At 40.8% G+C, this 25,059-nt stretch overlaps 1 protein-coding gene across 2 annotated transcripts; it reads right to left on the reverse strand.

Annotated features, from left to right (window-relative positions):
- Positions 1-110: 110 nt before the first annotated feature.
- gpr153 (G protein-coupled receptor 153) lies at positions 111-23,732 on the reverse strand. Of its 2 annotated transcripts, XM_085920733.1 has the most exons (7): positions 23,450-23,732; positions 23,278-23,368; positions 14,637-15,198; positions 11,693-12,122; positions 8,668-8,857; positions 6,203-6,387; positions 111-3,132 (listed from the first exon to the last, which is right to left on the reverse strand). In XM_085920733.1, exons 3-7 carry the CDS (start codon positions 14,987-14,989, stop codon positions 2,341-2,343), a joined length of 1,950 nt encoding a protein of 649 aa, XP_085776859.1. In that variant the 5' UTR covers positions 14,990-15,198; positions 23,278-23,368; positions 23,450-23,732; the 3' UTR covers positions 111-2,340. The 2 variants fall into 2 exon arrangements, with proteins under 2 accessions (XP_085776859.1, XP_085776865.1); XM_085920739.1 differs by having other exon boundaries at positions 23,278-23,732.
- Positions 23,733-25,059: the final 1,327 nt, after the last annotated feature.

The raw sequence follows: 25,059 nt of genomic DNA on the forward strand, positions 1-25,059 counted from the left end.
CTACTGAAACCTTGATTTAAAACAACTATGCTAACTCAGTTGATCGTTGTGCTTAAAGGAGTTGAAGGGATGCAAGTAAAAAAACCACAACTCTTGAATCATCTTGTTAATTTAATCAGTCACAACCTTTTTCAAACAAAGTCATCGTCTTGTAACTCATAACAAATAAACATCATTCATTGGCTCATGAATCTTTGAATATGTTACAAAATTCTATATTCAGATTGTAAATACAATAGAAAGTCAAATATTTACCAAAGAGGAATGTAATTTGATAATGCAATGACAAATGTGCACTAATATAGGAAACAAGAAAACTGATGATTGAAACAGATGATGGACAAATGTGCAACCATTGGATAAAGGTTTCATGTAACTCTTGATATTCAATACCTTTGCATATGTTATTGTAAAACTTCTTTTCCAACCGTCATTTCCTGTACCTTCGTTATTTCCATGACTGGCTTTTCATTGCTATAGTTTCGACTGTGCTGTTTGACCTTTTTATTTTTCAAACCTTTCACATGGAAATGAATTCTTAGTGCATGATAGACAAGTGTAAAATGTAATTCCCTCTTCTAAATGGCAGCACCTCCCCGACCTGATTTGAAAGTTGGCTTCCCTTTTATAATAAACAATTTTGGGCCCTCACCTTTGATGGCATCACATCCAACATCATTGACAGAGTTTGGGACCACCACTCTTACTTAACTTGAAAAATGTTTTTGTACAGTTTGGGAACAAGTTGGACATCATCAGCAGAATTAATCTGGAGAATTTATTATGTGCAGGCATATGAGCAGGAAACAATATATCCCAGAACAAAAGCTGCAGTACAATAATACAAGAAAAACGTGGAAGAAAAAAAAACCCAAAACAGAATGTCCAGCCCCTCGATGTACCGTATATCTTCAGCATTTTATAGGTAACAACATCAACAAGCATAAAGAAGATGTGTATGTCATCTTGAAAGAATTCACATATGTGGTAAGTGCTGGAACAAAACATGTCCTCAATGAAACTTCTGGAATGTGAAAGGTGAAGAGCCACCGGTTTCATAATCACGCATGAGTAGATACAGTATGTGCAGCTGGATTGTTAACCCTCCTGTTATAGTCTATAAAATATTCAAACTATGGACAATTAAAAATAGAAACAACTTCATTAGGTTTATGCTTGGACCTAAGATTTTTCAAATGGTGCCTTTGCTCAGTAAAGGTTGTGTGAGCCAATTTTTATTTGATTACCCTTTGACATCGGTGTCAAACTCAAGGCCAGTGGGCCAAATCCAAATACATTAAGCCACATATTTTTTTTTCTATGGGGAGCTAAATATTTTCCTCAGCCATTGTTTTGAACTCTTTATTCATTGTGGATGGGGGGTTACAAAGTACGATCGGGCGAGGATTTGGGTTCCCACTCAGACGATATAAGCTAAGGGACAAGGAGTGTGATTGTCTCATGCTCTAGGCAAATCAATGCCTTGTCAATAATGACAGACGTGCTATTGGTAGAACAGTAAACATGGTAAATCATTTGAATGTCAGTGTGGTACAAAAAATACTGACACATTTGAAACAAGATTCTCTTCAGATGGGTAAAAGCGATAACAAATGTCGTTGTTGTGTTTTTAAAAGCATACAACTTCTCCCTATTCAAATAGTTACTGTTGTACTCGTCCATGACCTCCTTTATTAAAAAGGAGCTAATGTTGCAGATGAGAAAGGTTTTAGCTGTTGAGGTTAAATGTCATCAAATGTGTTCCTGTTTACATAAAAAAAAGTGTAATAAGTACACAGAGATCAAATTCAGGGTGTTTGGAGTCACTGTGCTGTGTTTTAATTCTCGATTTGCAATCAATTAGAATTCATCAATATATGAATGCATACTGTTCCAGGCAGAACAATAAAATTTTCATCCACTAGATAGTAAGAGATATGTTAAACCTGTTACCATTCAAACAACAGAAAAAGTTATGGCACAAAAAATAAATGCTGGATTTCTTTTCGAGTTGGGTAGCTGTGGCACTTCAGAAGACTTTTACCAAAGGTTGGAGTCATTATTTTGACCGGGGTGAAGAGTTATACATGGTCACAATTTCTTAGTTGTTGTGCACTAAAGTTGGAAGTCAGTGTCAGTGTGCAAAAGCATGTGTGTGTGTGTGTTTTAATGATTTTGTTCAGGTTTAAACATGCAGCTGGTCACATAGACCCACGAACATTTTTTGGTGGACCAATGAAACAGGTCCAACAGGAGGGTTTAACAGTCATTGCACAATTTTCAAAAAGGGAGTGGCCGTGATAAAACCAAAGACAAAGTCACAATTTATAGGGAAATGTTTCAGGAAGCAGAGCCACCTGAATCCGAGTGAAAGGTGATATATCCTGAAGAGGATGCCGAGGATGTTCTTACAAAACTGTTTGTGCCTCCTTTGCTGTCCCCCAAGTTCGGCTGCCTGCGCAGAGACCCGTCGTCCGCTGCATGCGCCTTAGACCTACAAGCAGGTGGGGGAGTCCGTCGGCTGAGCCTCGCAGGCGAGCCTACCTCCCGGCCCCCTTTCCCGGAACTCCCGTGACAGCTCGTCCCATCGGGTGAGCTTTTGTGTTCCGAAAGACGCCTGAGCGCGTGAGGCTCGCGTTCAAAGTCTGTGAGCGCAAAGTGAGGCAGGATGACGGCGTGGCGCTCGTACACGTCGGGGATGAGGGCAACGGTGCAGGACGCGCGCCGCGGGCTGTTTCTGGGACTCGGCAGCGGCGTCTCGTCGATAAAGTTGATGACCTCGTCGCGGCTAAAGCAGCGTGGATTGTCGTCGCGGTAGTCGTAGACACCGCACGCCACGCGCGGCAGGTGCTTGAGAGAGTACGTGTCCTCAGAGCGCCGCCGCTTGCGATGAAGGTGCTGCTGCTGCTGCTGCTGCTGCTGATGATGATGATGATGATGATGGTGGTGGCTCTCCTCGTGGTAGGAGACCAGGCTGTTCCTGCGCCTCTCGCGGCGCGGCAAGGTGGAGCTGTAGCGGCCACTCACTATCATGTCCTCGCTGGAGCCCCAGCGGTGAAGGTAGGAGGGGGGAATCCGGTCGCTGGTCCACATGTCGGTTTCGTCGTGGGAGTATCTTCTTGTAGGGGGCACCTGCACGCAAAACATGGAGAAAAAAAAAAAGAAAGGAAAAAAAAAAAAGGGCGCCGCTCGTAAGTGTATGTGTGGCTACAAGACTGCCCGCGGTCAAGACCCAACAGTCAGGTATTTCTTTTGCAAAGACGTTAGAGGAGGGGTGTAAATCTCATTTTTGTTGCGGCCCACATTGCAGTTATGGTTTTCTTTCATTTTGACTCTGAACCCCAATAAATGTATGATCGCCTCATCAGAGGCTCAAATACAAACGTTTTCAAGGTGGGAGTATTAACAACAACAGCAAGAAAAACAAATAAAATTTGTCTGAAGGTATTTTTCGTTATCACTCGTGAGACATTGCAGCACATTAAAAGAATGACGAAAGGGCAAATAAGCAAAGTGCGCCTTGCGCTTTGTTTTGATTAGTATTTTTTTCTTCACCGCTAGTGACAATTTTGGCCTTCTAGTTTAAATTGAGCTGGACATCAAGGATATTGAATAAATGCATTTAAAACATATCCTTCATTTATGGACTGCACACCTTGTCCACACCAATACGATGACTGGGTGACGTTCTTACAAGTGCAAGCAACATACGGTGAAGATTAAATATGCGTCCACGAGATGGCAGAGTGTGCAAAACACCTGTTGGCATTCATTCAACACAATATCAGCTTTGTTTTTAACCAAATTATTAATACTTACGTGCACAGTACATAGGCCTACTTGTTGCGAAGTTTTTGTCTGGAGCTGTGCTGGTGCATTTTTTTTGTAAAATATTATGCTTCTTGGCTTAATAGGCATAAATGTAGGGAAACACTAATAGAGATCTTATACATTATGACTCTACACATTCAGCCCATACGCAGCATTGATATTAAAACTGAAATCTAAAAACACCTAATCTAATTGCATTATATTTCTTTTCAACAGAAAATTAATGCTTCTCTGATACCAAGCAACGTTACCGAGAACTGTTCATAGAACCTCTCGCAATGGATCTGATTAGTTTGTACACCTTTTCATTACATCGCGGCGGATCAGGATTTAGAAACTGTATAGCAATTGTGTATCTTCTAACATAATGTACTCACATTCGATTTTGCCCTGATAACTTATGCGAGAGAAGGAGGATGTTTGTCAAGCTGACGTCATAGTCACAAGGTTCACGTCAGCCTTCACTCTTGTCGTGGCTTTTTTGTGAAATTCAGAGAAAAAGTAGACAGCAGACGATACAGTAGCACTGTGAGGGGTTCCACAGCAGAGGGCAGCACAAGCACGACAAGTGACGTGAAATGCAGGACACGAGAAGGGAGGGGGCGCACAAAATAATATAAAAAAAAAAGCCACAGAGGCTTTATTATACAAGGTTAAGCTGAAGGCAAATAGCAGATCATCTGAATTACGCACGGTGGTGCTACTCATGCATTTATCATCTTATGTTTAAATGGGAGCCTTGAGACACAAACAATGGGAGAAGTATGGTTGAAGTGATGGCTACTGTATGCATCTCTGTTTCATTCAATGAAGATGTCCTCATGGTCAATTTCCTTTGCTATCTAATAATCAAGTGACCCTAATAAAAGTACATTGCTGGGACTGCAGACCGGAACCAAAGTCCCTGTCAAGTTAAATTGACAAAGATGGCACAGTGTTGAGATGCAATTGTAAAAATGGGAAAGAAAAAAAAATAGATGCGGAAACTTTCTCTCTATTTACATCATGAACAGTCTTCCAGGCCAGGCTCAGCAAGTGAATTTCATCAGTTCAAGTTTGCCCAACATATCTCCTCAGAGCAACTCTAATGTATTTTATATCCAAGGCCAGTATTACAAGTTTGTCAAAATAATTTATTATAGAATTTAAAAAAAAAAAGATGATCAGGAGTTGTTGAGTTGCCCTAGAAGGCTGTATTCCATCTGAAAAGAAGCATGGATTGATTGTTTGTTTGTTTGTTTGTTTGTTTGTTTGTTTGTTTGTTTGTTTGTTTGTTTATATTAGACCACCACAATTGATTTGAAATAAAACAGCCAAAATATATTCAGCATTTAGCTTTCATGAAGGACAGACACACTACTATATCCATTTTCTGGGGCTTATAAGTAATTGGACATTCAAATTACACATACTTTTCCATACTTGGATGTGAAGTCAGATGAAGTGGAACGCTCGTCTAGCTTGACAGATGCCACACATTTCAAGTGACCGGCATAGAAACAATGAAAATAAATGATTAAAAAATACAACTTGCCGTTAGGCTAATTGTAGTTGTAGTAGTGTGCCCAAAGAAAGCATCATATAAATCTGATGCATTCATATTACTATTATTATTTCAATTGAGCTATAAGACAAGCAGTGATCGGGATAGAAAAAGTTGGTGAAGCTAAGCCCTAAGGGCTTCACGAACCAGTTTATTTTTGCATTTTCCGCCAAGCAAACATAGATGAAGACTCGCCCTTTTGCTACTGTTTTTCATTCATGTGAAGGACTAAGGTTGGACTTGTCCACGAGTCGGTTCGACCCTTTAATGTGGTGCTCTTTGAGCTGTTCCTGTATTGTTGACCAGTTAATTTTTGTCTAAAAAAAAAATATATATATATATATATATTGTTTTGCATTAGAATGCACTGACCTATCAGTAGCTACCAGCTCGGGATTACCCCCAACTCAAAAAATGGTATCTGCTTCCTTTTGAATGAGTGGAAGTACACTACTTCCTGAATGGTAAATGTCATCATTTGATTAAATATTTCAAATGAAAGCTAAAGGTTTTCGCTCATCTTGATGATTTCGTTTCAAATCAATTGTGGAATCATAAAGACATAAATCACTGTTCAAACACCTTTCAATCCGGGAGTGCCAATGGTCTTATTTACTAAACATTGGGCATCCGGGATAGATTTCGGAATCAGGTTAAAAGCACGCGCACGCACGCACACAAATCACATGGTATATATCTGATAGCATCACAATGTCTGTTAAAGGCCCGCAATGCCATTTGACCATGCACATTAGCAATGAAGTGTCATTCAAAATAGGTCATGTGATCAAGTAAAAAGAAATGAAGAAAATCAATAAAAGAATATACCTGCAAATACTGCATTTTATCTTCCTGCTGTTCCCTCATTGGATACCCTTGCGGGACCCCCCTTTCTAAGGTTGAGAACTCATACTTGGCATTACGGTCTACGGTCACAATTTCAGGCGCTGAGCTATAGTCATATGGTCTGTCATATATTAAGTCGACATGAATTCCTCCATCTTGGCTGTTTTCTACAAAGTGCAGAAAAGCACGAGCGTCAGGGTTAGATAGCAACGGATTCACAAGACAGACAGACAGACAGATGAATAGAAAATAGTGACAAGTTCAATTGCTTTCTGATTTGGTTTGCCTTTTTTTTTAACTTTGTCCTGCGGGACTGACTTTAGCTCAGAACAACTTGCTCTTTCACTTTTTGAATGCAGGAATCAACACAAACCAGAGACAAATGCCCCAATTAGAACATTGGAGTTAATTTAGAATGTGTTGATCTTGGCTGTAAAATGCTGCATTTGAAGGAAAACTGTGCCAAAGGGATGGACGATAGCAGATTTTTTTTTTTTTTGCACAGGCAGGTGGGCATGCAAGTCAGCAGCTTAGTTAAAAAAAAAAAAAAAAAAAAAAAAAAAAAAAAAAAGGGGGGAAATCCTTATACATACAACTGTGATGAGTTATACATGGCAAGCCCTCTGGAAAAAGAAAGCAGAGAACTGGAGGTGTTAATTATCACACAAAATATTGGCTACCCTGTTTTGCTGTTGTTACATGACCTCTAACTGGACAACATGCACTTATGATGACTGACACCAGGGGGCTCAACATGTTTAAAAGGTGAAAGGCGTAAGGGCAAGGGGGAGGGAGAGTTGTGTGGGATGCAGATCCTCTTAAACCAGGGGTGTCAAACTCATTTTTTTTGCGGGCCGCATTGTAGTCATAGCTTCTTTCGGAGGGCCATTATGACTGTCAACCCAAATAAATGTATGAACACCTCATATTATACACAGTAAAAGCTACAAAACAAACGGACAAATAACTCGTTTTCAATTCAGACAAGTAAAAACTGGTCAAATATCTAAAAATATATATATTATTAAAAGTGAAGACAATTTGCAATTCTATTAATGACACAAATTTGATTCACAATTTGTCTTCGCAGGCCACATAAAATGATGTGGCGGGCCGTATCTGGCCCCCGGGCCTTGGGTTTGACACCAGTGTCTTAAACCATAAGACAAAATATCAATATACATACGTTGTTCGTCCACATGATCATGTCCGACAACTGTTTTCTATTTTATGATTATAAAATTTAATGAAATTTAAATTTTATGACCCTATAATCTCAGCCTGATTCTGCTACGTGTCAGTCAGAATATCAAATAAAATTTGAATAATCTCCAAAACATGGAGCAACGCTGTACTTGAGGGTAATATGACCATGATGATGGCATCAAAGTGATTTTCTGCTTCCTAGTTTTCTGGTCTAAATAAATGGCAACCATTTTATTTTATCGTCCGGTTGTTATGAGCCAAAATAACTCGTCTTAAAAGCAATGGAGTGAATAAAGAGCTGTGAGGTAAATTTGGCCTTTGAATAGCAATCAGTCACTTTTTTTCACATGGTGCTCATGTGCATGGAGAAGAGAATTTAAGTAGGGCATAGTGACCACAGATGCTTGATAAATAGACCCTAAATATTGTAGGTCACGTGATAACGTTTGACTTTATGGGAATAAAGCCCCAAAATATATTTTGGTATTCCAATTCTCCTTAAATATCAAGGATCTATAAGGAGCAAAACAGTATCATTGGCTTTTCATAAACTGAAAACCTCTTGGCCTCGTCAAGCCACATGGAGTTTATCTTTAAAGGTCTTTGAATTTATAGGAACAACCGTCACTAAGGTCTTGCTTTTGGTTCCATGTACAGAAAGTGTGGTGGCTGTGTGTGTGTTAATGTAAGCTAAACATCCAACATGAGCTTGCTTCTCACTTCCTTTTCTTCAATACTACTCATCAAACTCCGCTGTATGCAAAAAAACTACAATAGTTAACAGCATGAGAGCCCCAAAGTCAAATGTACGTTTTAATCCATATTGAATTTAAACAATCACATGTAAATGATTACATCTGTTTTTTTTTTTTTTATCAATCTCCATCCACAAGGTTGGCACTCTAACCCTTAACCTCGCCAACCCGTAAGGACACCATGGAAAGGGGGAAAAAAAAAAGAATGGACCTAGCAATAAAACATAAGCAAAATAAAAATAAAACATTGGCTGACAAAAATAGGGAAAAAAGTTTTGCATAATCTTCTCCATGGCCTTGTAAAAATAGAGAAAAAAAAGATCTACAAGTGACACATTGGGCATGGTCCAAGGTTCAGGGGGCCTTTAGCAACAGAAATCATCCACCACTTTGATGTCTTTGGGTCAAGAGAAGGGAGTGACAAAGGATGCTGGGAAGTTAGGTAGGGGAAAAAAGAAAGGACACCTGAATGTGGGGGGAACTTACCCTCGTCCACCTCGTCATTGGACATGATGGCCACGCACTTATCCCACACCATGCGGATGTCGGCCCGATAGCGGTCACAAGCCCAAAGGAACATGGGCAGCAAGATGGACTGCACAATGGAGCACCAAAGCACACACACAACCATCCAGTTGTAAGAGCGGTTGAACTTCAAACTGGCAAAGCTCACCACCTGTGGAGACCATAAAACAAAAAACACACAAGTTTACCATATGACTGTTGGAGAACATTAAAAATAGATTTTCTATATTCAAAATATTAGTATATAATCATTGGCAATAAAAAGCTACTTATCACAATCCAAAAAGCAATTAAAAGAAAAAGAAATTAGTTCAGGTTCAAAGTCAGTCAGACCACAGAATTGTATTTATTTATTTATTTATTTTTATTTAAAAATAAAGTAAAACAAAGTTTCATTTCCATTTTTGACATAAACTAAAAAGAATAAAAACCCATGAACCCTATTATGAATCCCAAACAAAGATATCAGGAGGATGTTAAGAACTTGATTTGAAACCCAAACCGTAGTTTGAAGCCTTACTTGGAAACCCTAACCCTAATTTCAAATCCAATTTGGAAATCCCAACCCCAGTATTAAAAAAACCCAATTTGAAATCCCAAACCTAAATTGAAACTCGCTTTGAAGCACTGGCTTGAAACCCTACTTGTAAACCCTAATCCGAGTTTAAAACCCCAAGTTGAAACCCGACACCTAGTTTAAAACCCAGCTTTGAAACCGTAACCCTGGTTTAAAACCTACATTTGAAAACCTCACACTGGGAGCAAAGGGGGTTGCTGTGGATGCCCCATTGGACTTGTTGACCCCACCCTCTGCACAACCCTGGAGACCAATCAGGTTAGCACCAAAACTGCAGATCAGAGGCCAAGAGGCCTATTGATGGCAAAGGCTCTTAAGCAATAAACCGTTTGAATGACTAAACTACAAATGTTTTCCTGTATAGATAGTTTAACCTGCCTGCTCACCAGTAAACATGCACTTTGCACATCATTGTATCACTTAAAAAATAATGGATTGCTTTTTTGTTTAAATTGGCTTGCACACTGCTTCACCATTCTGAAATTTCAAATCCAGGATCCAACCTTCCTTTGTTGAGTTTTCATGTTACTCCTATGCTAGCATAGGTTTTCTCAGGGTCCGCCAACTTCCTCCCACATTCAAGAAACTAGTAAGTACTCGAATAGGCGTGAATGTGAGCACAAATTGTGTTTTTGTCTTGCTGCAGCCCAGCTGGGATAAGGGCCAGCTCACCCACGACCACAATGAGAAGTGAAATGGGAATAAAAATGAACTGCCATGTGGAATTCGAAATCATGTTTCATAAAATCATTGTGCATATAAATCACAAACAATTACTTGCGTCCCTAAGTTTATTATTATGAGTGCTTATGACAAGGGTGCTTTGAGAGTTTGGACTGTGAAGTAGACTTTATAACTATTTATATATTACTTTTCTTTATGATTATCTATTATGTTTTTCAGCAGGATCAGATGTGTATTGGTACAATTTATTAGACGCAGGGTGAAGCCAACACTTTCTTTCAAAATTTAGTGTTTGAGCACACTCTGGCAAAAAAAATAGATATATGTACTTGTCTGAGGGTGCGCTATTAAAAAAATGCTGTTTTCTTTTTAATCTTTATGGCTCTACCAAACAAGAAATCCAATTTTGCTCCCACCACAAATCTATTGCTGAGTGCGTGAATCATCACACAAATGTAAATGAGCATCTGAGAACATTTATTCGTGTGTTTGTTCTTCCTATGCATTTAAATGGCTCATTACATTTGGTGACGAGAGATTTTGTTGTTTGTGTCACTAAATGTAATCTTCCATCACTATGACCCCCCTCTATTTAGGACTCACTGTATAAACAGACGATACTGCATTACCTTTCTCAAACCAAGGAAGAGGACTGCACATACAGCACATGAACAAAACAGCAAAAAGTGATTTAATTCAACTTACAAAAATGAACTTGCCGGTGTTCTGATATATTATAGTTTTTATAAATTTCAAACATCGATAAACACTTTTGAGTATCGATTTTTTTCATCGATATGATTGATTCATTATTGCAGCTGTATACAATCTAATAGCAATGGAGATAATATTTTCAAGCGGCTTCTTGCATCTTTTACCAATGTTTGATCATCATTAAACGGTAGAATTTTCCGGAGTCGCAGAACATTTGCTGAATACAGGCTTACAGGTCTGGCTTTTAAGCAGTCTTAAGCTGGCTCCATGCCCTCGGAAACACGATGATTTGGGTTCTAAAAAATGAATGAGAGCCCGAGGCTGGAATTTGCAAGCCAAATGGTGACAGGCTGAAAGAAGAGCTTGCTCCTTCATTCGTTAACGAGGACCTTCAAGGACTCTTGTTGAAGTTGTAGAGAGTGACTTGATACTACAGCCCTCCCTGCATTCCGAACAAACCTTTTCTCCCTTTAATGGGCCCACACACTATGTGACTTCATGGAAAAATACACATCATCCATAAGCACTGAGCCTGGCCTACTTTCGTATGAACATTTAGGTTTATGTAAATAAATAAGCAGTGTGGCATGGCGCCACAGCTCCATCAGGTCGTCCTATTTCATGTCTTTCCAAGCAAACCGCAAACAATGAGCAATGACGAGATGGTGAAATGGAAAAGGGCAATTGCAACATCAAATCATTTGATCATCATTCTGCAGTCAGTTTGATTGGTTAGACAGAAAAAGGATATTTGCTGTAATAAATTGAAGAACAATGAAGAACAACTGTGACTGGTGTGTGGGTTTTTAAAAATTACAAAAATGTTGAGTGCATCTTTCCTCATAAAAGAAAATAAAAGAAATTTGTGATTTGTAGGAGTTGGAATGGATCAAATTGATTCTATGTCATTTCAATGGGGAGTGATGATTTTGGATAGCCACTAGGTGATTCCAATTCGAACATGATTGCAAAACAAATTAAAAGTCACATCACACAATGCGGTGAACTCACCAGTATTGGGAAGCCGGTGAGAAAGTCATAGATGAAGACGATACCGCTGATCAGGTAAGTGATCTGCAGCGAAGTCTTAAGAGGTTCTGACCCGTCAATGGAGGATCTGCGCTTGCCCTGGGCGTCCTCCACCACAATGGTGGGGACGTTAAACTTGTTCTTGTCCGCTTTGTGGCCTGCCTGAATGGAGAAGGTCTGGAAGAGAGCAATGCCGATGCAGATCACACCCATAGTCACGCTACCTCCAATCAAGAGCAGGAAGCAAACCCCAAACCCCAGGCCAATCTCTGTCACAATAAATCGACAGTCAGAAGTATAGAAGCGGTCGATGGTGTCGTGCCAGCCCACTGCTGGAAGAGTGGACAGGATGAAAGAGACCATCCAGATCCCCATCACTGTGTGCACCGCCTGCTTCTTGGTGTTGCTTAGCCTGGAAACACAAACACACGATTTGGGATAAGAAAAAGTCAAATTCATTAACTATATAGAACTCAACCAAAAAAAGTCGCAAAGGGCTTCACATGCCCACAATTGAGAAACATTAACATCATCCTCTGATTTTAACTGCCAGGAGGGCAAGAAAAAAGTTTGCACTTTGCTGTAATATACGCGCTCTGGGTGGAGTGACATTTAAATGCTTAAGGCCTGGATTGATCCCCAGCTCTTCTGCCCTGAGTGGCTTGACTTGGATACCTAGTGGTGTTAACGAAGGGTCAAGGTGACTCGGGGGGTAAGTATGCAGCAGGGATGTGCGGTCAGAGGAGGCTACGCCTCCGCCGCCGTCATGAAAAGGGGAAAACAAATTCAATTGTTTTTATTATAAAGTAATTTTTCTTCTAATTTAAATAATTTTGTATCATTATATATATATATATATATATATATATATATATATATATATATATAAATGTGTGTGTGTGTGCCACAATCAAATCTTTTTATTATCATGTTACCATGTCCTAATCCATTTGAAAGGTTTATTTTTTTTTTATACATGATTGCAATATGAAGGGCCTCCGCTTCTTTGTGCAAAGACAAGGAGGTCTTCTTGTCCCTTTGAGCAATAACACTAGCCTTTCCTCAATATGCCTCCAGTTCATGTAGCAGTGAGATTGCATCACTAAGCAGCTTGAATCTATTGCGTGAATGAGCTTCGCAAAGGGCAGTGGATGCTGTGAGAGAGCAGCAACCCAACTACAAGGTTGAAATTCATTATTCAGGCCTTCAGTGTGTGTTAATGTCAGAAACAAGGCAGCCATGCTAACTCAGCAGGGCAAAATGGAACCATTGGAATGAAAAACGAACAGCATTTACATGGTGTTTTTGCTGTTGTCATAAAGTAACTGAAAATTGAATTGAACTGGCGAGTACAATGGCAATTAGAAAGGAAATGAAAGGTGGAATGTAACAAAAGCATAAAATATTCAATACACCAGCTGGCCACAACATTAAATACATTTCCAAACTCAAATATCAGAACTGTATTCAACATTATGTTGGCTTGAATGTCCAGTTTTGATTAACAGTAAGCAATTCATAATTTAATAATTAAACAATGTTTATTTTTGTAGTTCACAGTGATATAGAAAAGCCCCGTTCCATCGAGTGAGCTGTTCCTCTTTTGACTGAACAAGGTAACCAACATTTTTGAGGACACAGTTGTCTCATGCACACCACTGCAAAGTACACTAACAGAATTGAACACATTGTAAAAGTTCCAATGAATATGTTTTTGAAATTTGACACACAAAAAGGACTCGAGTTAACGGAGAGCATTTATGTGTCTTATATGCCTATTATGCCCTGGAAAGACAAACATTCTTTGTTTCTCAGCATTGGAGTAACGATGAGATGTCTTGATCTCTCACCACGTATCACTGCACTATTTTCTGCACATCTCACTCACCACGTGACAAATTTGTCATTCTGCAAAACTCTTATTTTCAGTTTATGGATGCTGTGTTTGTCGGCTTGAGTAATGTGTGCTCATGTTGACCACAAAATGAGAATGTAAATCGTCATCATTTACCAGATGGTATGCAGAAAACCAAAGACCTTTGAGGAGTGCCTCAAGGCGAGCTGCAGCAATGGCATAATAATTATATAAGAGCAAAGAGTATTTTACTGTAACGCAACTATCATTGCTAAAACACATAAAAGGTATCTTTTGGTAACCCATCTAAAGAAAATAGGTTGTGTAACAAATAGTTGCACAAATAGTGTAAACAAATTAAATTCCTACTGTCCAAAAATGGCCATCATGCATTTGAGATAAAAATAGTGTCAAACTCTTATTGCAAAGCAAGCAGCTATGTGTGAACAGCAGATGTCTTGAGAGTCTTGCAAGGCCAAACTGTGTTACTGCAAGATCATGCTGTCTGCTAACAGGAATTTTCCTTATTCAGCGTCACTTTGTTAATATCATTTCTTGTTTCGAGCCAAATGTAGCTGAAGGCCAGAGCTGGCAGATGCTCCTTGTGGAATATTCTTCCGTGGTGTGAGCTCAAACAGAAGCATTGGCTGGAGACAAGTGTCACCTAATACACACGGTGTACCCATGTGAAATTACTCGTTAAGGACTATATTCCAACATTCAACTTTTTTTTCCCCCACATGCCTGAAGTTGCACACTTTCAGTCTACGAGAACTTTCCTGTCTATATTTTTTATAGATATAACCAGATAATGAGTGCACAAGTATCAAAGATGTGTTGTGATTCACTAAATTCAGAGGCTGGCTGTAAAACTTGATTCACACACATCTGTAAGTGCCTTTTTTAAATGTATTTATTTTGTGTGGAAAATATGTACAGTTGTTAAGAAACTATACTTTTTTTATGTGGAAAGTAGTTCCCACAGTGTGTCGAATTTGGGATGTATGTTGAATTTTTTTGTTTTTAAAAAAAAATGTGTTTAATGTATAATGTAAAAAAATAGGCTCTCACCTGTAGTTGACAGGCCAGCGTACCATCCACATGCGGTGATAAGAAAGCGATGTGACGGAGAAGCAAGTGACCAGCGTTAGGGTGTAGAAGGTGGACACAAACACCTTACACAAGCCCTCGTTCCATTCATAGTTGGAGTGCTGACGGCGCAGCGTTATGACACAATACATTGTGATGGGGATGGCCATGTTGAGGATGTGCGTCCCAGCCAGCGTGCAGATAAGGAACTCGAGCGGCTTCCACTTCTTCTGCTTTGCGCTGACGCTGAGGATGCTCCACGTGTTGGCCAGGATGGACACGCCCGAGCAGACCAGCCAAGCCAACGTGTTGGCGTTGATGACGTCATCCGCCATGTTGGAGAGGGGCGGGGCACAACCTCGGGGGCCGCAATGAACTGTTGGCAAAAGCGGGCGCACGCAAGGAGGTGGAGGAGGTGGTGACGGGCAGGAGGGGGCGCAGGGCGTCGGACGAGGCAGGCATCCTACATGGGAAGGCCACAGCGGGGCGAGGACACGGCAGTGGGGCCACGAGTGGAAGAGGATGGCAGATCCGGGCCGGTTGCCTGGTAATCAGAAACAGAAGTGGTGGTGTGCTGATGTAATCAAATGCCATTAGTCAGTCCAATTGAAAATAATCCTTCATCAGACATAATCCTTCCTCCACGTCAACTAATTATGTGAATCATCACACTTGATTACAGTTAATACAGAAAGTCATTCACTGGTCGCACTTCAGACAGAACAGTGATTTGAGAAAAAAACGCAAGCAACGTCCAAGAATTAAGATGCCACTGCAGCAGTGGACATAAAAAGTCCACACACTGTTTAAATACCAGGGTTTTGTGAAAACCTTTCACACTATCAAGGTGACCTGTTAAAAAAAAATCTTTCAGCAATATAGCAATAAACTGAGAGTGACGTGGATCAGTGGTCTTCTCCCAACCAAGAGGTTGGCAGTTTGATCCCCATCCACTGTGACCATGTCAACATGTCCTCGAGCAAGACACTGAACCTGCTGTTTCTCCTGATGGTGTGTCATCAGTAGATCAATAAGTAAGCAGAGTGAAGCGCTTTGTGTGCCAAAGATAGAAAAGCAAGTGACAGCCAGTGACCATCATGCGGATGAAGTACACACAACCTCATAACTGGGATGAGACTGGCTTATGTTAAATAGGCATCAATACACTTGTAAAAAATTGGGTTAAAAATTGGACCAACCTAAGAGGTTGGGTCCAATTGAGGGTTTGTTTTATGCTAATGTTTGTGCTAACACAGACCCAACAGTTTGTTCCCTCCTTTGTTACATTTTGTTTCAAACACGTAAATGGCATAGAGGTACATCAACAAATAAAGTGTTTGTAGGAATAACAACCTAGTTAGTGAAAGTGCGTCTTTGTTCTAGCAGGCAAAAAATAGATAGGGTACAAAAAAACAAGTATTTGCTTGTGCAAACTGGCCACATTGTCATTTTACTCCCGTTTTTTTGCACAGCTAAATAACAGATATTAAAGTGTTAATGAAAATAACTGTGAGCTATGGATGTGAGTGGGTCAAACAGACTAAAATGTCACAACAAGTTACAAAAAAATCTGCACATACTGTCAATATCACTGCTGGTGAAGGTCTACTTTTACAACCCTATTTACTCCCCAACACCAGAAGATATAGAATGCTGTCCCTCCCACTGTGGGGTGAAAAATGCTTGCCACACAGCCAGGGCATGTTGTCACATTCATTCTCCGTCTTTTGCCTTGTCCAAACACTCATGTGCTGCGGGCTGCGGGGCAGTACCCCTGAGAGGGGACACTGAAATGACCTCATCAGCAGCATCATCAGTGCCACAAACAGTGTTTGCAGAAGAGAGTCATTGATGGTGTACAGTAGTTGTTCATTTGCCAGACTTCCGTGCAGGCAGGTAGCGTGGGTTTAGTGACTGCGAGTGTAAAAATGGTTGTCTGCCTCAACTGGAGACCGGTCCAGGGTGTCTACCTTCTGCCCAATGTCAGCTGGGTAAGGCCTCAGCTTCCTTTGACCTTGAATGGGAAAGGTAATGCACAAAATAGAAGGCTCGATGGATGAAAGGATGTTCACAAAAGTGAGAAAAAAAAATGGCCATGTACAAAAACCCATTGAGCACAATTGTACAAATCAATTACAATTTGCTGCTTCACATTGCAGTGACAGTTCGCCAAAAGAAGGGACCCTTTTTTATTTGTCCAATAATAAATACAATCACAGCTCAACCTACTGTGGCTCCAAATTGGAAGTCTTTAAGAAAGTTTGCACTAACAAAGCCTACAAGTTGAAGTGATATCGTAGTTACTTCAAACTGCCTTTTAGCAAATAAAACAAATGTGCAGCCTGATAACAGAAGCCCTAGTCAATTAACTCTTCTCATAAAAACCTTTCTTTCTTTTCAAGAATTTTAAGCAGAACACTACTGGGACTCAAAGTACACACAAAACCGAAAGTTCTAACAAACGATGATCAAAAAATACACTATCAATATTCCCTACGGAGACGATCAAAGCAAACACACACATCAACGTTACAAAACTATCACAAAGCATTCAAAACATCAAACCAGGCAGGGGATATAAAAAACAAAAATCCCAGCTTTGATCCAGGGCTCCCCAGCTGGTTGCGAGGCTCTGAGCTGCTCTCCCACAGCTTGAACCAGGTGCAGAATTTTTGTTGTATACGCAGTACACAAGCAGTTACAGAAAACGTATAGAAAAGTCCTCCAGGTTAAAGAGGCTACAATCTTTTGTCAACATCATAGTGACTTGCATTGGGGATCACTGCTACGACTGACATGGCTGACACTTACAATCACCATACAGCCCAGAAGCACTAACAACATCAGCCTCTACCATTCCAAACTGCACCATCACAAGATGAACTGTATGACTTGATGGCATCTCGACTTCAAGTCCTCAGTAAGTGCATGCAATGACTTGCTAACAGCAGTGGAGCTAGAAGCAGAACTTTAAAGTCTTGACTGATAGCCTCTTTTTCAAACATTTTCTCTCTCCAACTTCAAGAATCTGAATGATAACAAAGCCCCACGGAGTGGCAGAGAACAGACCGTCTTTGCAAAGAATGACTTCAGAGAAAAGTCACTTTAAATAATTTATGTTTAGACCTGATGGAATAAGCTGGGGCAACCCACTTGTCAATATGACATATGGGGCGCTTTGTTTGAGATGTGGTAGCAGAACAAGTGCATTTCTTCAATTAGCTCTGATGGCTACAGTTTGCAAAGAAATGACAATTATTCCTGGAAAAAAATAGAGATGAAAAGAACATGAAATAGATACCACTGATATGAAATCCATGCTTTTGTATATAGCTGGTGTCGGGGTAAAACCTCAAAGTCACATTTTGGTGAATTTGATTTTTTTTTTTCAAAATTCCATTTTAATGGTCAGTCCAGAGGTGTGGGTGTTACTTTTACAAAGTATTGACCAATCTAAAGTGTTAAAAATGGCTAGTTCTTTTTCATGATGCAATTCGAACGGATGAACAAACCTGCCATTTTTGGAGATTATTTGGCGATATGAGAATTCTGCAGACGCCAACGAATAGAGACGTAACGACACATTCTTCTTTTTGTCATTTTAGTTGGTCTGGTTGGTTTTAACACCGCTCCGATGTGTTTTGCATTGTTTTAATAGACATTAAAAAACATTGCATTGTTTTGCCAGCTGTCAGAAGCTAAATATCCAGTGGTCATTTTGTGCCCGTATAGGTAATAATTAGCGACTATTTAAGAGCATATTACAATGATGCTTTAGTGTCGAAGAAGTAGGGCGGGATTACAAGTTTTCATGTGGTGCATAGTGTCAGCCACACACACAGACACAGATGAGCTCTCCTTCATAGAAGAAGGGATTAGGTCGGGCCTCGGAGGTCACCACACAATCAATCTGCTGCTCATTAGCTTGTTATCAGAGTCCAGCAGCGATGCCTTCATGCATAACCAATCATGTGCAGGACCTGCTCGTTAGCCAACTGTCTCTGCAAAAACATTAACAAGGGTGAGGGGCAAGATTTTGTGCAACTGTTACTCCCTACAGTTTGCACAAAATGGTACTTCAAGATTTCTTGACTTAATCTGCCACAAAATTTCATTCAAGGTGGCCCTGATCAGGCTCACGTGTAATTAAGCACCATTAGGATTCTTATTAACTGCATCACCCCTTTGAGGCTGAAACAAAGAAACACAGTTTCAACCTGCGCCAAGGTTTGCTTTTTTGTCATGTACACAAGTGACCTACTTACATAACATAGTTTGCAAAATCACAACATTAATTTTTATTATCCTTCTTTAGCAGCTGGAGATGCTTGCTTCAGTCCCATGGGCAAAGGACTGTCATTTATAGTGTGTATTTCTCCATGATGTCATCTTGTCATTTGGAGTAAAGGCCATCATGTCTTTCCACTCTTGAGGAAAGGCAAAACACATTTGGTTTGCTGTATTCCTTTTCCTTGGTCCATATAATAGCCTAATTCGGCAAGCGAGTGAATGTACCTCCTAAACACTAACAAACGTTAGTCAGCGTGTGACAATCTCATGTGAATAAGTAATGTTGCATCAACTTTGAGCAAACCCTAAACACAAGAGGACAGAAATGCTGGCATTGATGCTAACGCTAATGCAACATGAGTGGTGCCCTGGCTGCTCTACTAATATGTTGGAGAACTACGGCAGGTATTCTGGATTCACCATGGCAATGAGAGAGATGCCGTTTTCATTATTCAACACGTCAGCCTGGGTGTTAATTCAAAAGTAAAAATATAACATATACCTTGTTTCAGAGGTAGACACGTTTTTAAATATGAAATTGAGGCAGTCATACCTGAAAGCTTAAACGTGACCTAATCCTTTGTCCCACTTTGCTCACGATACAAAAGTTAGGTCCTACGAGCAAAAATCTTCAACTAATTCATCAGATATGACGCAGTGGATGTTCCCATACTGCCGACATTTGATTCAAATTACTGATGAACGTGTCATTAAATGAAACATGCGTCCTTATTAAATGATCGAGAGGAAATATCAGCGGTATTGTACACAAAGGTACTCTTCCTTTTTTATTTAAATGCCTGTGCTTCATTCTACTCTCTGTAATGAACATCAAGTCCTCCAGAGTGTTAGCGAGATCATTTTGTCTTTTATTGAGTTAAGCTACGAGACTAGTTTAAAGGCAATCAGTGTGAAAAATCTGCTTGTGTGCAGCTTCCACCCTTTATTTGTTTTAATAGCTGCTATTTCCCAAGTTCTTTTATGGCTTTTTATGTGAAGACAAGATAAAGGTGCAAGATGACATTCTCTCCTAATAGTGGTGTATTGTAAACGCATGCCAGAATACAATATGGTGCTCGCTATCCCTCTGGGACAGTTGTAAACACTTTGTTACGGTCACCAGCTTCTTAGAGGAAGTCGCTGAATTTTCCATCATGTAACCCGAGGCTTTCTTCCTGTTTATGTAAAGCTACCTCAAGCTAAGAGTGAGGCTGGATCACTGTTAGCCATATGGCAGGAGGGGGGTGTTGTCTCAACACGAACTGGCCATTCCCACCATTAGAATCTCCCAAAGTCTGTTATTTAGAAAAACATGTACTGTGCCTTATTATCATCATCACCACCACCACCACCACCACCACCACCACCACCACCACCACAGGCTAGGAAACAAGAATAGCACGCAGTTGAGCACAGATCTCCAACAGAGCTGGAAAATCTGAACCTGGTTCAGCAACAGAATGTGCATATTCATAGATGTACACCTCCCGGAGATGTCGGAAATATTAACTGAGAAAATAAGGAACGTGTTGAGGAATTTCAAACTAAAACATAATGGGTGATCATCAGTAAAATTATTTGCTGACAACTAAAGCCTCATGTAACAAAAGATTTTTTTCAAAGCAATGTGGGTCAGATGATAAAGCAGCACATCTGCTGAGGCATTTACGGTTTGCTTCTTTCTGTGCATGGGAAGAGGTGAGAGATGTAGCAAGACAACTCATACTACCATAACAACATCCATCACTTGCAATGCCCTAATCGTCTGACAGTTCCTGGTTGCTGTGCTGGAGCAATCTCCCGACTCAACTGACCCGTGATGTCCCTCCCTGTTTTCTAAGCTCAAGGGACTCATCGAGGGGAGTCATTTTGAAGAAGTGGTCTCGATGGCCTCGATGATGGACCTGCAGAGTGTTCCAGAACCCTTCAAAACTATATGCAAGACAATCCTAGGAAGGCGTAGTAGACTCTCTGCGGATGTCCAAGAAAAACACTCGTTTGGATTGAGTCAATGACTTTGACACTTTTTTTTTTTTTGTGATGGCGTCTCAAACAACAAAATTACAAAGACTGAAAAAAGGCTTGATGGGAAAAATAATCATTATATAGAGCATTGAGCATTACCAAAACACTGCAAAGAACGAGTGTAGCATTTTTACTCCATGATTACTTCATGATCTGCGTCATCTTTTCTCACATTCGTGACACAGATTTTCTACCAAATTCCAACAGAAAATTCCTGTTCAAGTGTGGAGTGCCTAAAGTTGACAGACTTGCAGTGCGTTGCTGTTTCTCGCACAATCGGCATGACAAGCTGAGATTCGTTCTTGTTTTATCTTGTACTCGCAAGCTGTGCGGATCCCAACCCGAAAGCCAAGCAGGGATCTGTTAGTCGTTGTAATGGTTCATAAATCTGAATTTCGCAGACAAACTGGGCCTGACGCTCTGCCACGCATCTCCGTTGAACTCAAGTACTGGACAAATACTGGATTCCAGTGAATGAGTTAAGACATATTTCCACTTTTTAACACAGATAACAAACAGCAATGAAAACAAACTCTTTCATGCAAGAAAACTCCATGTGAATTGTTGCCTACATGTTCTGTGTTTAAGTGAAGGAAAGCACAGCACGAACACAAAAGATACAATGTCACACGTGCCCCGTGAAACACTGAGCTCGGTGGCAGAGGCGCCTGTGTCACATGATCTCTAGCCTGCATGGCCACATGACATCCGCTCTATCTACAGTTCACTAATGGCCTGTCTGCACTGACATGAATGTCCCATGCTATGGTTGCTGACGTGTCGACACTCTTGCTTTACATTTTCATCGTGGAAAAAAAACAGGCCTAATGATGCACTTGGTCAACAAGAACATGCAATGCAGAGCAGTAGCTGTTTTGGATCTTAAAACCCTCCTGCAAATGAGGAGGAGGCAATAATGTGTTCATTCGTGCAGAATGCAGACAGGCTGATAAGCTTGGTGCAAGAGCAAGAGTCACTGCTTAGTTGCAAATAACCACCCCCATAATGAATTTCTTCACCCATGACTTGCCAGCTAGGCTGGACAAAGATCCACTGCCATATTGCGCTGTAAAACTATTGTGACAAAGCCAAAAGGTGCACTGTAGAAACTGGGGTTTGCTAACAAGGCTACCTAACTACATTTGGGACAACCGACACATACACGAATGCTGTCTAGGTGTGGGCCAGACCTCCACAAGTGCTACGGCCACAAGTGAAAATACAATTGGGCAAGATTCATTTTCAGTGTGAATTTGGATGAACATCTGCACTGGAGTGAGTCTCAGAGGCTCCAAAAGTCTACGGTAGCAGCATAAGTTTGTAAATCGTCCCCTGAAGGGTTGGAAAAGTTGATTCACGTTGGCACCACTGAGTGACTATTTATTATCTAATTCTTCTGTCCAAATCATTCCACCCGCTCCGGAACCGAGTGATTTCATGTGCAGTGTGACGGTAAAGTAAAAGGGATGTCAGGTGTTGACAGGAGGGGTGGGGAGTGCATTGAATCTGACCATAATCATAAGAATCCTTATGCCAGTGTCAAATGTATATATTTTTCAAATGTTCATTTTGTTCAGTAAATAAAGAATACGCACCAAATACAAAAAATACACTGAATCTGTACTTTGACTTGCTGTGACAATGCATCGATGTATATCAACTATTTTTCTCACGGCTAACAATGCTGTAGTAAAACAGTCGAGTTTAAAATTCCCTCTCAGGTTAGCCAAACGACATACAGTTATTCTTATGGTTGTCACGAAAGATGTCCCTATTCAGACACAAAACTTATGGCAGTGTGCTTGCATGCTGAGTGTTGAAAAGAAATCTCTTACACTTCAAATAGAAACATTTTAAACTTTGATTGTAACAACATAAGAAATGAATACATTTGCATGTGGGAGCACATTGCCTTCCAAGAAGAAGAGCCCTGTGACAAAAGGTCACTTATCTGGCTTATTTGTTTCAGATGGAGTGTTTTCCCACACCTGTCAAACGTGCGATTGTCGTCATGGACTCAGCACGGTACACTAACGGTGGTGTGCTGTCAGTGTGTTATTTCACCTCTCAACTGGGTCATTTTTCATCCGACAAAAATCGATTTGAATTCAATCAGCCAAATAGGTCAGTTTAGCTTTGTATGCAGGAATGTTGCGTTCACGCGTCTTCGCATTTCATGCAGGACACCACCTGTTTGGACTTGAGCCTATTTGCAACTGCTACAACATTATTAATAATCACCATGGTCACCTAAAAAGAAAAAGCATTTTATCATGAAACTGTCATATAGCGTGGAGCTGATTCTCACCTTTGACAACACGCTCAATGCTTCCTTGCAGCCGCTCACTCTCCACAAGAGCTGTTCATTTCCTCACAAGAAGTGGCTTCCTGCCCGGGATCTGTCCAACAGTCCAAAGTGGGCAAAAGGGGTCGGGCCTCTGTAAAAATGATGGAGGAGCCCTGGAGACGACACACATTACCTCCGCCGGACTCCTCTTTGTCTTCCTAAGCGACGGGGAAGACCATCTGGTAGAAGATTATCGACGAGTATCGATCACCCGATCAGAGTCGTCTTCTCCACATGGCCGATGGTGAGGCACGGAAGGTGCCCGAGTTATGCAAAAAGCGAGTAAAAAATGCATCATCCTCGTCTGTTCGCTCGCCCTTCACCTCAGTCACTCAGCGGCGCTTCGGCTGCTGGCTGGCTGCGCGCTCCCGCACCCCACACAGGCGCGTGCGCGAGGAAAGACGCTCCGAGGCGGTAGCGAGGGGAGTGAACCGGCAGGCGGCAATGGGATTGGGGAAAAATCATTCATGGAAGGGGAAGCCATCTACCTATACACATGCATACAGTACATATAAAAGAAATGCATTATACTGTGTAATCAATTAAGAAGCTCAGCATCATGTATTATAATTTGCAGTGCTGTGGAACTGTACAGCAAGCATCATGAGATATTTTCTGACATTTTGTTCACCTTATTCTTACCTAGTTAAAGAATTAGAAACAGCTCTCAGTATGATGCAAACTACACACTAAACTATTGCACTTTTGGGATGAAAATATTGCAACAATTAAAAATCTCAACATAGATTAATATCATACTGACAGTTGTCACTACGATAATTTTTACACCGATTTTGTTTTCAGTTGTTCCTGACTTTGTGACCTCATTGAACCGGTACACCAAAGCTCACGAGTAAGAATCGCACTGCATCAAGTTATTCATTCTCCTTTGAAATGAGCAGTTTTCATTGACATTATACGAGTGGTTATGTAAGACTCCTCCCATGGACGATGCATTCAGAGTAGTGCTCTTCTCCCGGGGCTCACATTGTACCCAGTGAGAAAACTAATAGACCCTGCATGACACAAGAGCTGCCTGTAACACAGACGAGGTTCTGTATCTGCAGGATGCACCTGCCCTCCCATTCACTCACATTTACACCTAGCAGCTGCACATCGTGGGAGGTCATGGAAAAAAAGCTGCTCTTGATTCTGAAGCAGCAAGAGAGGATTTTGGAAGAGGGACGGGGGCTATTTCCCAAGAGCTTACGTGATCCAGTCAATAAAAGCTGTGCCGTGCTCCCTCGAGGTTTCATTTCAAACAACATCTGTAATTGGACTGCAACAAAAATCAACACAATCTGCATATATTTGCTGTGTTTGCTCTAAGTAGGCCAACAAAATACAACAGAAATTACAAGTGTGAATGGAATTGGGATTCGCTTCACCCAAACCGATAGAGACGCTTAAAAAAACTCAGAGAACCTGGAAAAAAAAGCAACAATTGCCTTACATAATGGCTGGAGCTATAAGATCTTAAGATTGGCAACACTCTGCAAGTGAGCTGCAGCATGAGAGCCAAGACCTTTTAGCGGTTGAACAGAGCATATTGCACTCAGAACAAGCCTCTATTTGGTCCACCAAAGAACTTGGTCGCACATGCACCACATCATATGCGCTCATTGCTTTCAGAAAATAGATGACTGATGCCAGCATTTCCTGCTGTGGTTGAAGGGGTAGTGGACCAGCCCGGAAGCACTCGGACCATACAGCGCATACTGCATCATATTGGTTTGGATGGCT

This window comes from Syngnathus leptorhynchus, chromosome 1 (assembly GCF_054491065.1).
Source record: "Syngnathus leptorhynchus isolate UIUO chromosome 1, UIUO_Slep, whole genome shotgun sequence".
NCBI lineage: Eukaryota > Metazoa > Chordata > Actinopteri > Syngnathiformes > Syngnathidae > Syngnathus > Syngnathus leptorhynchus.